Source organism: Anomaloglossus baeobatrachus, chromosome 6, assembly GCF_048569485.1.
Source record: "Anomaloglossus baeobatrachus isolate aAnoBae1 chromosome 6, aAnoBae1.hap1, whole genome shotgun sequence".
Lineage (NCBI taxonomy): Eukaryota > Metazoa > Chordata > Amphibia > Anura > Aromobatidae > Anomaloglossus > Anomaloglossus baeobatrachus.
This window is the reverse complement of record NC_134358.1, coordinates 171218004-171235453: the sequence shown is the minus strand read 5'-3', so window position 1 is coordinate 171235453 and position 17450 is coordinate 171218004. Positions and strand designations below refer to the sequence as shown.

Genomic DNA, 17450 nt, shown 5'->3' with positions numbered 1-17450 from the left:
GTGAACCCCATTGATGAACCGGTCATGGGGCCGTAAGTCCCATACTCTGGTCTCAATGGTGTGGGTCGGGCTTAGCCAGGGGGAGTGTGGGAGGAGTCAGGGAGAGTGAGTAGAGAAACAAGTCAGTCAGTTCCAGAAGGAAAGGAAAGGAAGAGGTTCCTGGTGGAGATCCTGGGGTCTTGCTAGACCCAGGTGACACCGAAAGAAGGGATTCCAGGGTCACGGAAGGGCAATTGTCCCGTGACCTGTTACACTAGAAGCTCGGGTGGAGGGATCCGGCTGCAAAATCAAGACGGTCCCTAGACTGAGGGAAGAAAGACATTCCTTTAAAGTAAAACCGAAGGCTTGGGAGATCGCTGCAAGCGCCCAAGGCCACAACCCGCCACAGACCACCGGTGAAGGAGGGCAAAATACGACTGAGGTCAGCCGCCTTTGTACAGCCCCTGTGGTGGAGGCGCAAGACAATCCAATACAGTTGAGCGCTGAGAGACAGCCAGAGAAAGGACACAGAGGGGTGCACCGGTACTGACCCTTGACCTATCCGGGATCGACGGAGGCCCACGGCATACCACGGGTAACCGGTCAGCGCAACTGTGAGACTAACAGTGAGTAAAACCATCTTGACTGCAAGCCCTGTGTCGTCTGCTTGATTCTGCACCTCATCAGCAAACATCATAGACTTTACCAAGTACCAAAGGTTGCCCCGGGGTACCCGCTCTACCTGTGGAGAGCAAGAAACACCTCAGCTGCCATAACATCAACCCCCGGAGGTCCCTCCCAGCAGCTGCAGCTCCATAGCCGCAAATTACCACAGGTGGGGTCACGAATTTTAATAAACTACAACTCATATCATCACCTTCCCTATCAGCCCCATTTAATAGACTCCGCCAGGGTCACGGAGCCGGGCCCCGCCACCGCTGACTACCCCGGACTAGTCCGGCTCAACACAGAGTCACCTAAGGCCCTGGGGCGGGCGAGTCAAATCTAATCCGCTCCTATGTGATACTGTCTGTTGAGCTGTGCATCTAATCCTATCCTGTGAGATACTGTCTGCTGAGCCGTGTATCCAATCCTATCCTGTGTTATACTGTCTACAGAGCTGTGTATCTAATACTATCCTGTGTGATACTGTCTCCTGAGTTGGATATCTAATCCTATCCTGGGTGATACTGCCTGCTGTCCTTGGTGACACTTTAGGCCCCTTTCACACTGCGTTTCGCCTTACGTTCAGTGGTCCCGCCGGGGCATTCGTCCGAACCGCCCCTCCCCCACACTGCAAAACGTGTTTCGGACGCATGCGCCGACAGGGCCATTGATTGTAATGGAGCACACTACGTTAGCGTGTGCTCTGTTTTGTACCATTTTTGCACAAACAAGTTTTCTGCAGACGGACACCCGAACGTAGTAGACTACAGTCAATGGCCCTCTAAACGGGGGTTTAGCTGTATCCTGGTAGAGTATTAGTTTTTGGCCTGGGCGATGTACACACTGCAGCCCATCTTTGCTGTAAGTAATACTTACGGTAATTTTTGGAGGATATTTATTCCTCTTCTTGTTGCTATCTTTCTACTTCCAGTGTTGCGCATTAGCTTCATGCATATTAGCTTCTCCCCCCACCCACTGGGTTCTGTGGGTCTATCGTACAGTAAAAAAAAAAAAAAAATAAAGAAAGAAAAATGACATAGGGTCCCCCCATATTATGATACCCAGCACAGATAAAGCCCACGGCTACAGCCCCGGCTGTGTGCTTATCTTGGCTGTATCCAAAATAAGCAAAAAACATGGTTCTATAGAAATTAACTTTTAATACTTTCCTTAAAATTAAGTAGGGTTTTTCCCACTTCTAATTAAAATCTATCAGAACAAAAAAACACTAAAGGCTGCTTTACAAGCTGCGATATCGTGACCGATATCGCTAGCGTGGGTACCCGCCCCCATCAGTTGTGCGACATGGGCAAATTGCTGCCCGTGGCGCACATCGCCCAGACCAGTCACACTACTTACCTGCCCTGCGACGTCGCTGTGACCGGCGAAACGCCTCCTTTCTAAGGGGGCGGTTCGTTCAGCGTCACAGCTGCATCACTGAACCGCCGCCCAATAGAAGCGGAGATGAGCGGGACGAACATCCCGCCCACCTTCTTCCTTCCGCACTGCGGGCAGCAGGTAAGGAGAGGTTCCTCGTTCCTGCGGTGTCACAAGTACCGATGTGTGCTGCCGCAGGAACGAGGAACAACAACTTCGTTACTGCTGCAGCAACGGTATTTCAGAATGGACCCCCATGTCACCGATGAGCGATTTTGCACGTTTTTGCAACGATGCAAAAATCGCTCAAAGGTGTCACACGCAACGGCATCGCTAAAGCGACCGGATGTGCGTCACAAATTCCGTGACCCCAACGAGATCGCTTGAGCGATGTCGCAGCGTGTAAAGCGGCCTTAAATCAAAGTGCTTGAAGAACCACAAACATTCCTTTTTGCGTCTAGAATGATCCACAGCACCTTATATCACATAAATTGAATAAACAGGATTACACCAAAGAAGATCCAAAGGATCTTATGCAAACTAGAGCAAAAAGATGAAAGGCGAATGGATAAATCTCACAATATCTGGTGGAAATCACATGTCAACATAACATGTAAACTAGCAACCTATAAAAAATCCAGGAATCGTACTCTATATTTGAAACATCAAATTTTATTTGTACAAAGTGCTCGTGCAGAAATCATATAAAAATTTCATCATACACAGGATAACATTTTTGGGATATAGGGAGGGATGTCAAGCCGCACTTATAAGGAGTGGCACAATACTACAGTAGCTGCATCTGCCCGTATAGTAACGGCCAGTGTAAATGGACATATCATATGTTTACAGGACCAATGGGGATGTAGTCTACATATGTATAGTATAGGATACCAATGTTGTAGAATTTTATACTAGTATGAAAATATAAACACCCTATATGGAATATGGGTATGTCAACATACACTATATAGATTGATTAAAGGGCACTATAATTTGCATGCCATAAGAGTTTAAAGTAGCAGGCATGTGTCTATAGTATTGCCCCCATCTATCTACTTAGCCCCATAATTCAGTCCAATTACCTGTTGTCATTTGTACAGAATATGCGTCCACAGCAGCACCGCAAATTGCACCTACTCCAACCTCGACGCGCGTTTCACCGCACTGCCGGTTTCATCAGGAGGTTATATAACATGTAAACTGTTAATTCATGATCCGCTATAAAAGCTGCACATAGAATCATATCAACAGTCCTATTAATAGATGTGGAACAATCTAACCATCGTGGTGCAGTCCACTGTACTAAGCACGTTTATCCAAACCAAAAGGCGTCTCAGGGGTCCCTTAGACTCCGGGCTCACGATCCCTGTTAATGGAATAGCTGCAATGCCATTCTCCCAACACTGTGTTATGAAGCTCCGCTGCTGCCGGCCGTTTTGGGTCCACTGAGATAGGGACCAGTACCTTGTCTATACTACTCCCCTGAAGATTACCTTTGTATGAAACGCATTGGGAGAATGGCATTGCGTGTATTTCATTAACAGGGATCGTGAGCCCGGAGTCTAAGGACCACTGAGACGCCTTTGGTTCGGATAAAACATGCTTAGTACAGTGGACTGCACCAAGATGGGTGAGATTATTCCACATTTATTAATAGGACTGTTGATATGATTCTAGGTGCAGCTTTTATAGCGGATCATGAATTAACAGTTCCCATGTTATGTTGACAAGTGATTTCCATCAGATAGTGTGAGATTTATCCATTCACCTTTCATCCTTTTGATCTAGTTTGCATAAGATCCTTTGGATCCTCTTTGGTGGAATCCTGTTTATTCAATTTATTTGATATAAGGTGTTGTGTATCATTACAGACGCAACAAGGAATGTTTGTGGTTTCTTCAAGCACCTTGATTTAGTGTCTTTTTGTTCTAATCAATTTTAAATTATAAGTGGGGAAAAACCCTACTTCATTTTAAGGAAAGTATTAAAAGTACATTTTTATAGAACCATTTTTTTTGCTTATTTTGAATTGAATCATTCTATGGTTGGATACCAGTAGCCTATAAACTTATCTTGGCTGTGTATCAAAATAAGAGGGACCCCATGCTGTTTTTTTTAATTATTTAAATAAATAATAATTAAAAAAAGGTGGGCGGTCCCCCCCAAATTTGATACCCAGCCAAAAAAGCCTACAGCTGGGGGCTGGTATTCTCAGGCTGGAGAGACCCAGCCTAAAAATATCAGCCTGCAGCCGCCCAGGATTGTCGCATGCATTAGATGCGACAATCCCAGCACTTTACCCGGCTCTTCCCGATTGCCCTGGTGCGGTGGCAATCGGGGTAATATCAGGGGTAATTCGCAGCTCATAGCTGCAACTAAGCCCTAGATTGGTAATGGCAGGCGTCTATGAGACACCCCCATCACCAATCTGTAATAAGTGAAAAGAAATAAACATCGAAAAAATCCTTTATTTGAAATAAAATACAAGCCCCCTCTTTCACCACTTTATTAACCCCATAATCACCCCTGCAGGTCCGACGTAATCCACAAGAGGTCCCACGGTGATTCAGCTCTGCTACATCTGAAGATCACAGAGCGCGCTATTGTGAATACATTTGATTTAGATTCCAGTTTGGGGCTCCCTCTTGTGGTCAGTGCTGGTAGTGCAGTTGACTTGCTGAATGGGAACCAGCCAGCTGAGGAGGATTGGCAATTAGGCCATTCGGATTGGGCCTATATAACTGAGTAGTTTCCTTCTGTTCCATGCCGGTGCACACCCCTGTGTGTGCTAAGTACATTCTGTAACCAGCCCTTTTTTCTGTGTCTACCAGAACTCCTGACAGATAAGTTGGTCTTTGTACCTCTGCTTATGGTTTCCACTTTCTTGTTATTTTGCCTGTGTGGCGTTCTTGGTGAAGTTGGATCATTCCCTGCTGGGAGTATTTGTCTACCTTGCTCCATGTTCTGCTATGTATTGTGTTTTGTCATGCAAAGTCCCTCCTTTACATCAGTGTTTTTCTTGGATCCCAGTAACATCAGAGTACTGATATAGTGGGGGAGAGCCTGTGTTGGCTCAGTATTTTTCCCATATCAGGAATGCTGGTATTTACTACGTTTTTTATGGCTGCAGTCAGTGCTCTTTCCTATGCAGATAGTTTGGGCCTCATCTTTACTGAATCTGTTCTCTAGCTACGTATTGTGTTTTCTTATATCACCGTAGTCTTTACATGTGGGGGGCTATATAAATCTTTGGGGACTACTCCGAGGCAGAGTAGCTTTTCTAATATTTCTCTCTGTAAGAATATTTAGTTCTCCGGCTGTGTCGAGGCGACCAGCTGGCGATACCTGTGACTGTAATTGGCCTGAGTGAGGTCACTGCTGAATGAGCGGCTCACTCATTCTCTGTACGCTAGACCAGAAGACCAGGTCTGTGATTGGTTGCAGTCAGATATTGGGGGCGCGTCTGACTGCAACCAATCACAGATGAAAGCAGCGAATATTTAATAAGTGGGGAAGTGGAGGAGCCGCATAAGCATACCGCAGCGCTATTGATTCGGTAAATATAGTGCGCCTGTTCCAATCCCCCTATCCCCACTACCATTTAAGTGCTGGCCAGATACCCTGGATGAATTCCGGGCCTAACTGGGTTGTTTATTAACCTGGTTAGACCCACCGATCCAGAGTATCTGCGAGTCCACCTGTAACTAGGGTAAAAAATCGTAGCAAAAACGCTGAAAAGAATTGACATTTGCCTTCTTTTCAAAATGCAGCAAATGCGGAGGTGGTTCACAAAACCTCCAGGAAAAAATCCTGACGTGTTTGTGTGTGTGCATGAGATTTCAGAAATCTCAGACTTTGCTGGGACTGTAAAAAGCAGCGTTTTATTAGCATGGATTTGCATAAAACCAGGGCAAATCCGTAGCTAGAAACCGCTGCAAAAACGCCCAGTGTGAACATAGCCTAAAGCACTGTTCCGGTTTCCACAACAGTTAGGGATTTACAGCCTGACTTGTGCCGTCCGTCCACAGCAAGCCACATTCATACATTGCTAGTGGCTTTTGCAAATCATTACAAAGCAGTACTCTAGTAATCTGTGCTGCCTGAAACAGTAAAGCACCGTTGCGGTTTCCACAAAAGTTAGGGTTTCACAGCTTGACTAGTGCAGTCTGTCCACATCAGCTACATTCATACGTTGCTAGTGGCTTTTGCAAACACAAAGCAGGACTCTACCATTTTGTGCTGCCTGGTACAAAGTACTCACTTGTACTTTCTCTACAATATGCTTGGGGTAAAAGTTTGCTTGGCTTGGGCTACCAACATCTCCAAATATGTCAGCAAATCCAAAAATGACAAAAAAGGCAGTTGTTAAGGGACGTGGGCGTGGTGTTGTCAGTGGTGGGCAACAAAGCACTGAGTCTGTGTCAGGTCAGACGTTTGATGCATCCACTATGTTGATTGCCAAATTTCCCGGTCTGGAATGTAAACGTGTGTGGAAGCCAGAAGAACAAGAGCAGATTCTGTCTTGGATGGCAGACAAGGCCTCTTCACATTTGTCAAGCAGCAACTAATCTTCCACGATCACACAGTCTACTTTGGATACATAGAAGGCTGGCCCATCCAATCCTCAACCTGGTCCTCCTTCCTACCCCCTTCATCAGTCACAGGAGACATATGACCCCAAGCTTGGCCACTCTGAGGATCCATGCAGCATGGAAGAGGGGCATGAGGAGGTGGCATGCGTGTTAATGCGCAAGTATTTGAGGACCTACGGCCAGAAGAAAGCCATTTTGGGGAACCTGATTTACTTTCTCCTGAGGTGGAGGCTGATGATGATGAGACACAGTTGCCATCAGGTCAGCCTACAATCTCCAATGGGAAGGAGCATGAGATGTAAGACAATGTTGTCGATGGGGAGTCCAATAATCCGACCTGGACCGTTGACATGCATAGCCAGCACAGCAACACAGAGGAAGATGGATATGTAGCACCAACAGAGGCACCAAGGGGTAGTGGTTTGCCCAGAGTGAGAACTGGGTCAACTGTTCCCAAGAGCACCCCCACTGTGGCCAAAGTCAGGGTAAGGGGGCGTTCATCCGCGGTCTGGAATTTTTTTTCTGAAAGTACTTCAGAGAAAAACATTGTAATCTGTAGCATTTGCCATACTAAGTTGAGCAGAGGCCAGGGCAAAGGCAATCTGAGCACCACCAGTATGCGGAAACACATGGCAGCCAGACACCCCATTAGGTGGGCAGAACACCAGGGTACCAAATTTGTGTCTGTGGGTCAAACCACTGCCTTGTTGCCTGTGCGACGTACTTCACAATTTGCTGTCAAGGAAGCAAGCGTTCATACATCCTGTCCACAAGGTGCAATTGCACAGACACCGCAAACATCAACCACATCCACTTCCTTGTCCCAGGGAAGCTTCCAGTTGTCCGTGCCTGAGATCTTGGAAAGGAAGCATAAATACCCAGCCACGCACCCACAGGCTCAAAACCTAAACTCGCACATTGCCAAATTGGTAGCCATGGAGATGTTGCCGTTTAGGCTTAACAAGGGGGGGGACAGGGCTGCACAACTGGATCAGTAATAAAATGTTAAAGAGAGGAAAGCCCCCTGATGAAGCTCTTGTGATGAGAGCGACACGCGTAGGGTTTGGGCATTTCTATTGACACCCCATGACTTAATTTTTTGACCCTACTTAGGTGGCTATTGGCTCATGGACCTCCTTTGGTAAATTATTTCTGTTGTCTGACCTGTATGTTAGGGGCTTTTACCTGCCTCAGGAAATCCCTTGTGTTTTTTACAGGTCTTGCTACTTTGTATTTGCCAATTATATACTACTATTATACTGCCATTACATGTATTTGTCTGCCTTGCATCTGCCCTTTACTGCTTGGTTCATGGGACAGGTGTCCTGGTGTTTTTAATTGTTTTTAATGGTGGTTTTTTTGCACTGATATTTCTATATTAAATATTTTGCTTATTTCTATACTACCTGGTGAGTTGAGTGCTCTATGCCCACTTCTTCCTCTTCCTATGGCCGTTTAGGCTTGTGGGAACACAGTGTTTCCGTGATCTCTTGGCTGTGGCTGCCCCACGATACAGTGTTCCCAGCAAACACTATTTTGTCCATTGTGCCGTCCCCGCGTTACACAAGCACGTGTTATACAGTCTCAACCGTGCTCTGACCAACGCCGTAACTGGGAAAGTCCACCTAACAACAGACACGTGGACAAGTTGTTGTGGAAAGGAAAGATACATATCTGTCACAGCACACTGGCTGAACCTGGTGGAGGCTGGGACAAACTCACAAACTAACATCACACATCCTACCCACGATAAGAAAAGCGGGCCCTACTTCTACCAACGTTTCCGCTTCATCATATGCCACTTCCTGTCTCCCCTCCTCATCCTCTGCTGAATTACCCTCCCCATCACTGCCAAGCTGCGAGCTGTGCAACAGCGCATTGTCAAAGCGGCAACACACTCTGCTGAAGCTGATCTGTTTAGGTCACAAACCACACAGTGCAGCAGAGCTGTGGCAAGGTATAAAAGAGCAGACCGATCAGTGGCTCTTCCCGCTGCACTTCCAACCCAGCTTGATCGTTTGAGACAATGGGCGTAACCTGGTGCGGCTTTAAAGGTCGGCACACTGGTACACATGCCATGCATGGTTCACATGCTGAACCTAGTTGTTCAGAAAGTTCTGAAAACATACCCCGACTTGCCATACCTACTTGACAAGGTGCGTCGTATTAGTGCCCATTTCTGCCATTCCTCTACCGCTTTTGCTGGCCTTACAGCGCTGCAAAAGCGATTTAATTTGCCAAGTAACCGACTCATGTGCGACCTGCCCATGTGGTGGAGCTTAACATTCTAAATGTTGGCGAAAATTACTGAGCAGCAGAGGGCAGTAGCTGAATACCAGCTCCAACATGCCCGTCAGACTGAGTCAGCCACCACACAACTGTTGAGTGGGTGTGGATCGCTGACATTTGTGAGGTTCTCGAGAACTTTGAGTACTGCACCAAGCTCGTGAGTGGTGATCAGGCCATTATCAGCTTAACCACCCCACTGCTCTGTCTGTTGAAACAATCACAGCATAATCTCAAAGAGAAAGCTTTGAGTGCTCAGCATGTGGCTATGGAGCCAGATTTCCCAATGAGTGATATTATCCAGCCCAGCCAATATTCTGAGGCAACATTGGGTGACAATGAGGAAAAAAAAACAAAAAAAACTTGAGTTACATACAGTCAAAACCTAGAAAGAGAGATAGCTGGATGGATAGATATAATGTCCCACTCCCCTGCATTTTGTAATCTTGCACCCTTTAGTCACTTTCATGTGGCACTAAAGGGTGCTTAGCCTTGTATTTAGCCAAAAAATAAATAATTTAAAAAAATGTCATGGGGTCCTATTTTTTGTAGCCAGCTCAGGCAAAGCAGACGGCTGCAGCCTGCAGACCACAGCTGACAGCTTCACCTTGGCTGGTAATCCAAAACAGAGGGCACCCCACGCTGTTATTTTAAAATAAATAAATAATTTAAAAACAAGAAACGTGGGGTTTCACTAGCCAAGGTAAAGCGGACAGCTGTGGTCTGGTATTCTCAGACTAAGGAGATCCATGGTTATTGGACCCTCCCCAGCCTAAAAATAGCAGGCCGCAGCCGCCCCAGAAGTGGTGGATTTATTAGATGTGCCAATCCTGGCGCTTTGCCCTAGCTGATCCTGTTGCTCTGGTGCGGTGGCAAAAGGGGTAATATATGGGGTTGATACCAGCTGTGTAATATCACTTGCCATCAAGTCCTGGCATTAGTGATGTCACTGTATCTACCAGATACCTGACAACACTAACCCAGTCAGTAATAAAAACAAAAAAAAAAAGACAAAAAAGTTTTATTCGAAAAAGCACTCCCCAAAACATTCCCTTTTTTCACCAGTTTATTGAAAAGAAAAACAAATCCTGGTCCAGCGTAATTCAATAAGGGGGTCCCACGATTCATACCATACTTACACCCAGTCAAAGAACGGAATGTTCCCCATTGGGTGGGAGAGCAGTGCAGTGACCTGAGCTAACATCATTAGGTCAGGCCAGGATACTGCAAGGCATAACGAGCGCCGACGTCATGAACATGTGAGGTCAGCGCTTGTCACTGAGTTCGATGGCCACAGTGTTTTCATGCAAACTGTCCCGTGAGCCCATGACGTCACCGCTAGTCACAGTGTCGAGTCGTCCACGAGACTTGATGTAAGAACGCGCCGTCATGGAAGTCAGTGATGAGCGCTGACGACCAGCGATGATATCAGCTGTTCAGCAGAGGTCATCACAGCTGGTAATAATCTAACCTCCTGATGTCGGCACTCGTCATCCCGCAGCTGCTCGCACACTGCTGTGTGAGTTACTGCAGGGCTAGCCAAGCAGTGTGACATAGACTGTAGGGGCACCGATAGACTGAAGCCACACGGAAGTTCTTCCGTGTGGCTTCAGGGGATCCCAAAAACCATATGCGAGTGAGAAATGCATGCAGGCATATTCTCTATTCTCTCCCCATTGAGTTTCATCACTTTCCCATCCATTTCAGCCTATTCATCAAGCCCCAAGACCTCTCCGTTCCATCCAGCAGAAAATTACTCGAATTTCCCATTGACTTGCATTGTACTCGCTATTCATATCGTATACAAGAGTATTACAAAGTACTTGTTACGAGTGTAGAGATTACGAATATTACGGTACTTGCTCGTCTCTACCAATGACCTCTTCTGATTAGTGCAACTTTATATTTGAGGTGTGTATTGCAACCATGATGTTGCTTAGGGCCTATCAATCAGAAGGATGCCAGAAAGCGGGAGCATGATCCCAGGGCTCACATCTGGTGTGTCCAGACTATTGACGTGGCCATTGGATCAGGGTGTTAATCATCTCTTATATTGCACATAAAAATCAGACTAAACTAATACCAGAATAATCTAAATGAAAATACAACCAAGAAGCCAAAAACATGTATTCTATAATTAAAAAATAGGTGGATTTACAGTAATAATACATACCTTGACCTTTTCTGCAATCTCTGGAGTGATAAGAATTTCTCTATCCCCCTCATCAAATATTTGAAAAATAATATTTTGCACAATATCTCCTGCCATCCACTTGATTTCATCTTTATGTTTAATGTGAGTAGCTCTGTTTCCCTCCACTCTAAGTATCTCGAGTTTAGCAATGTTGGTGCTTGGTTGAAGTTTAATAGATTTTTCCACAGGTTTTACATCTTTGCAACTCTAGAAACAAAAAAAGAGAGAATGTAAAACAATCTTTATTGTTCCCAAATATTGAAGACTAAAATTTCAAAAATTACAGAGAAGTCACTGCCTTTCTTCAAAATTTTAGAGAACACAGGTGTGGAAGTCTTAACCCCTTGGAGCAGGGGTGAGGAACCTCCGGCCCGCGGGCCGTATGCGGACCGTGACTACATTTTATGCGGCCCCCGGGCACATTCCCATGGACCGTAAGTGCTCTGGCGGCAGCAGCGCTTTTCCCGGCTGCCGGCCCTTTAAATCCCACTGCCTGATGCCCTGCGGCTAGATGCTTGAATGTATGGGCTACATCCAGATCCTGATTTCAGCCCGTACATTGTAAATAGACTCATTACTAAACGCTAGAATGTACAGGCTCCTTCCAGGACCTGACTGCAGCCCATACATTCTAGGCTTAACCTCGGCCTGTGCTAGCATGCTCTGGTGGGCGGGGTAAGCAGCACACTGCGATTTAAAGTCACAGAAGAGCTGCAGCAGAATTACTGGACTCCCAGACCTGTGCTGTGTGTGTGACTCCTCCTCCCCACCCCAGTACTGTGAGTACTCAACCCATCGCTGCCCCCCCGCTCAGTGCTATGTACCCCCCTAGTACAGTGTACCCCCTAATGCTGTGTGTACCCCCTAGTGCTGTGTGTACCCCCCTAGTGCTGTGTGTACCCCCCTAGTGCTGTGTAACCTCCCACTGCTGTCCATGCCCCCCTAGTGCTGTCTGTACCCCCCTGGGTGATGTCTATGCTCTCCCAGAGCTGTACGCACTACCTAATGCTGTCCATGCTGCCACCAGTGCTGTCCATGTCACGGTCAGTGCTGTCGGTGCCCCCCTTATGCTGTTCGTGCTCCCCAGTGCTGTGTGCCACCCGTCAGTACTGTGTACCCCCCCCCCCCCCCGTGCTCTGTACTTGTCACTGCTGTCTGTACCCTCCCAATGCTGTCTATGCCCCCCAGTGCAGTCCGTGCCCTCCTGGTGATGTCTATGCTCCTCCAGTCCTGTCTGTGCCTCCCTAGTGTAATGTCACCTAGTGCTGTCTGTACCTCAGCCAGTGCTGTCCTTGTCCCCAGTCATGTCTGTGCAACCGCCAGGGCAGTCCATGCCCCCCTAGTGATGTATATGCCCCAACCTTTCCTGTAGCCTCTCCTGTGATTTGTATGCCCCAGCCCCTCCTGTGATTTGTATGCCCCAGCCCCTCTTGTGATTTGTATGCCCCAGCCCCTCCTGTGATTTGTATGCCCCAGCCCCTCCTGTGATGTGTATGCCCCAGCCCCTCTTGTGATGTGTATGCCCCAGCCCCTCCTATGATGTATACGCGCCCAGTCCCTCCTGTGATGTATACGCCCCCAGCCCCTCCTGTGATGTATATGCCCCAGCACCTTCTGTGATGTATATGCCCCAGCCCCTCCTGTGATGTATATGCCCCAGCCCCTCCTGTGATGTATATGCCCCAGCCCCTCCTGTGATGTGTACTTCCAGTGTCTCCTGTAATTTATGCACAATAGTATCTCCTGTGATGTGTATGCTCCCAGCTTCTCCAGACCGAGACAAACCTGGAAAAGCAGCTGTGAGAAACAAGATGATCAATATCACCAAACATCACAGCCGCACCAAAGAGAAGCAGCTCCAGCCACCACAGTAGGTGTGAATTAATTGTTTGACCAAATATAGCCGGGTAGTTTTCAAGTTGATAATTTTGTGTGGCCCCCAATAGTTAGTAGAAAATTCCAAATGGCCCCCTGCAGTAAAAAGGTTCACCACCCCTGCCTTAGAGCAACCCACCATTCTAATGCTATTTAACAGCAAGTGCTGTAATTATACATAGCAGATATGGCGTGGCCTAAAGGCCGCTTTACACGCTGCGACATCGCTCAAGCGATCTTGTTGGGGGTCATGGAATTTGTGATGCACATCCGGTCGCTTTAGCGATGTCTTTGCGTGTGACACGTATGAGCGATTTTGAATGTCGCAAAAACGGTCAAAATAGCTCATCGGTGACATGCCCCCCTCTTCTCGAATATCGCTGCTGCTCGTTGTACGAAGTAGTTCGTCGCTCCTGCGGCAGCACACATCGCTATGTGTGACACCGCAGGAACGAGGAACCTCACCTTACCGGCGGCTGCCCGCAATGAGGAAGGAAGGAGGTGGGCGGGATGTTACGTCCCGCTCATTTCCGCCCATCCGCTTCTACTGGGCGGCGGTTCGGTGACGCTGCTGTGATGTTGCTGTGACGCTGAACTAACCGCACCCTTAGAAAGGAAGCGGTTCGCCGGTCACAGCAACGTCGCTAGGCAGGTAAGTAGTGTGACGGGTCCGCGCGATGTTGTGCGCCACAGGCAGCAATTTGCCCGTGTTGCACAACCGATGGGGGCGGGTACGCACTCTAGCGATATCGGTCACGATATCGCTGCGTGTAAAGCGGCCTTAAGGCGATATGCCTTTGCTAACTGCAGTAAAAGCCACTTGCAGAATACAGTTAACACTTTCTGGTTGGGATTGGAGAGACTCCAATTTACGATATAGTACCACTTAGACTAGCCACGGAATTCAAGTGATAAATAGGGAGAAAGCCCTGTCACTGTAAAATGCTGCCGCTACATAAAGCGGCATGTTCGGTGATCGATCCACCATAAAATGTTGTGTATAATTACAACATAGAAATTTCACCATAAGGAAAGCACATTTGCTTGAGTCCAGGTCTAAGAAGCCAAAATATATTAATTATAAAAAGGTTTAATTTACAGTATAAATATACTTACAGGTATTGAAATTTTGGCTTTTATTAACTGCATTTTCTTCATATTTTGGATTTTAATTGGAGGCCCAGTTAAAATACCAATCCCTGAAGTGCTGCAATCCAACTGATAGACGGGAAGGTTTGGAGCCCCAGTAAACTATGAAAAAAGGATGAATAAGACAATTGAATAAAAATACAAACAAATATGTACAATTAAGTCTGGACAGCACTTTTTCAAGATCTCTAAAAGCTAAATGTTTAAATAAAAATTAAAAGGGAATCTGTCAGCAAGTTTTTGGTACCTCATCTGAAACCAGCATGATATAGGCAAGGAGATTCTGAATCAAACAATGTGTCACTTGTATTACTGTCTGCAGCCAGTCTGACACAGAGCTTTTCAATTTAGCAAAGCAGCAGAGCTGAGACTAATGATCCCGTACACACCAGGCTATCAGTAGAGATTGTACATTGACAGTGAGGTGTTAATCAGAGGAAGGGCATACCAAACTGCCCTGCGAGTGACATTGTAGTACAAGCAATGATAATCACTAGGAGATAAAGCCTTTAGTTTAAGTAAACAGCACACAATCTGATGTATAGCTGATTTCTGTTTTTTAAGCCATATAGCATGCTATCCTCAGATTACATAGAAAACCCTGCTGACATAACTTTTAAGAAAAATAATAGAGGGACACAAATTATATTTACATTTTATTACAATAATGTATTCCCTGCTGTGACAAACATTTATTATATTTATTATTTGCCATAAGACAAATGTTTTTCAAAGTGCAGCAAAATGTCGGTAAAGGGGGCTTTACACGCTACGACGTCGCTAATGCGAACTCGTTGGGGTCACGGAATTGGTGACGCACATCCGGCCACATTAGCGATGCCGTTGCATGTGACACCTATGAGCGATTTTGCATCGTTGCAAAAACGTGCAAAATCGCTCATTCTCAAAAATCGTTACTGCAGCAGTAACGAAGTTGTTCCTCGTTCCTGCCGCAGCACACATCGCTACGTGTGACATCGCAGGAATGAGGAACCTCTCCTTACCTGCCTCCCGGCCACAAGGCGGAAGGAAGGAGGTGGGCGGGATGTTCGTCCCGCTCATCTCCGCCCCTCCGCTTCTATTGGGCGGTGGTTCAGTGACGCAGCTGTGACGCTGAACGAACCGCCCCCTTAGAAAGGAGGCGGTTCGCCTGTCACAGCGACGTCGCCGGGCAGGTAAGTATGTGTGACATGTCTGGGCGATGTTGTGCGGCACGGGCAGCGATTTGCCAGTGTCGCACAACAGATGGGGCGGGTACCCACGCTAGCGATATCGGTACCGATATCGCAGCGTGAAAAGTAGCCTTTAGGCTTTACCCTCTTCACCCTCAGCCTGTTTTCACCTTCATGACCAGGTTAATTTTTCAATTCTGACCAGTGTCACTTTATGATGTAACTCAGGAAAGCTTCAACGAATCCCAGTGATTCTGAGATTGTTTTTTCAGGACATATTGTACTTTATTTAAGAGGTAAATTTCGGACGATATCTTTTGAATTTGTGAAAATTGGAAATTTGGCCCAAATGTTTTTACATTTCGCAATTTTCAAACTTTGAGTTTTTATGCCCTTAATCCAGAGTTGAGTCACACAAAAAAGTTAATAAATAATATTTCCCAAGTCTATTTTACATCAGCACAATTTTTAAAACTCTTTTTTTTGGCAGGAAGTTACAAGGGTTCAAAGTTTAGCAACAATTTCTAATTTTTTCAGCAAAATTTACAAAACCATTTAAGTTAAGGATCACATCACATATGAATATGAAGTGACAGAGGCTATAATATGACAGAAAATATCCAAAAGTGACAATTCTAAAAATTACACTTCTCAAACTGCTCAAAACCACATTCAAAAAGTGTTATAGGTTCTTCACAGGAACTAAAGCAATGTGGAAGGAAAAAAAAAACAAAAAAAAAAAAAAAAAAAAAAACTTTTTCCCAGAAAAATTTTAGCCCCAAATTTTGCATGTTCACAAGGTTAACAGGAGAAATTGCACAACAAATTGCATGGCTTATTTTCTCTTGAGTAAGTAGATACCCCATCTGTAGTGGAAGTCTACGGCTTGGGCGCACCACAGGGCTTTTGAAAGGGCACCATTTAAATATTAGAACACAAAATTGTCTGGCATAAATGGCGCACACCATGTTGTGTTTAGAGAGCCCCTGATGTGCCTCAACAGTGGAAACCCCATTTTAGAAACTAGACCCCTTAAGGAATTTATCTAGATGTTTGGTGAGCACATTGAACCCTCAAGGTGCTTTGCAAAATGTCATAACGCTGAGCCATGAAAATTGAAAAATATATTAACCACAAAAATGCTGCTTTAACATCAAATTTTTCATTTTTACTAATAAGACAAAAGACTGTACTGTGCAATTTGTTGTGCAATTTCTCCCGAGTATGCCAGTGTGGAAAAACTACTTTTGAGGCACAGTACAAAGTGAAGAAGGGAAGGAGAGTTCAGATTTAGTAGGAATGTTTTGCAGCTGCAATGTCACATTGGCCGAGCCCCTTAGGTGCCAGAAAAGCAGAAACCTCTCACAAGGGACCCCATTTTACAAACTTTACACCTCAATGAAGTCATCTAGGGGTGCAGTGAGCATATAAACAGGAGTGTTACAAAATATTATACTATTGGGTGATGAAGAAAAAATAATTACTTTCTTACTACTAAAATGAAGTAACCCCAGATTTCCAAATTTCACAAGGAGAATAGGGAAAAAAAAAGGCCCCATAATATGTTACACAATTTCTCCTGAATGTGGCAATACCCCATATAAGATTGTACAGTATGGTTTGGCTGCACTGCAGGGCTTGGGAGGGAAGGAGCACCATTTCATTTTTGGAGAATATTTTCCTATAAAAGTTTGTGGACTGCATTTGCAGAGCCTCTAACTGCGAGAACAGGAGAAACACTATCAAGTGGCCAAATTTTAGAAATTACATCCCTCTGGGAGTTCATCTACTCATAAATGAATGTTGCAAAATTAAAAATTGCAAATAAGCCCTTGTAGTGCCAGTACATTGTAGTGCCTATACATTGTGCCCAGCTTGTGCTTCAGCAGACACACACACCACGTAAATTAAATGGGCTCTCCCCACTACAACAATGCCAAACATGCGGACGTTAACTGTGGTTTGGGCACATTATAGGGCTCAAAAAAGAAGGGAGCATTTGGATTTCGGAGCACAGATTTTGATGGACTTCTTTTTGGAGGTGTGAGCCATAGCACTTTTCCACCGCCAGTAACATGGAAGCCCCGTATATTCATTTCCATTAACTGATCAGAGTCTGGACATGTGCTTTTGTGGGCTGAGTTGAATGCTATTTGG

The 17450-nt window shown here is 45.8% G+C and overlaps 1 protein-coding gene across 1 annotated transcript in view; it reads right to left on the bottom strand.

Annotated features, from left to right (window-relative positions):
• Positions 1 to 17450, bottom strand: part of SMCHD1 (structural maintenance of chromosomes flexible hinge domain containing 1) — a 437194-nt gene that overhangs the window by 143356 nt on the left and 276388 nt on the right. Inside the window, exons 21-22 of the mRNA XM_075316053.1 lie at positions 14089 to 14223; positions 11077 to 11304 (exon numbers count right to left, since the gene is read on the bottom strand). Of these exons, the coding sequence (XP_075172168.1) occupies positions 11077 to 11304; positions 14089 to 14223 (363 nt within the window). The remainder of the gene's footprint in view (positions 1 to 11076; positions 11305 to 14088; positions 14224 to 17450) is intronic.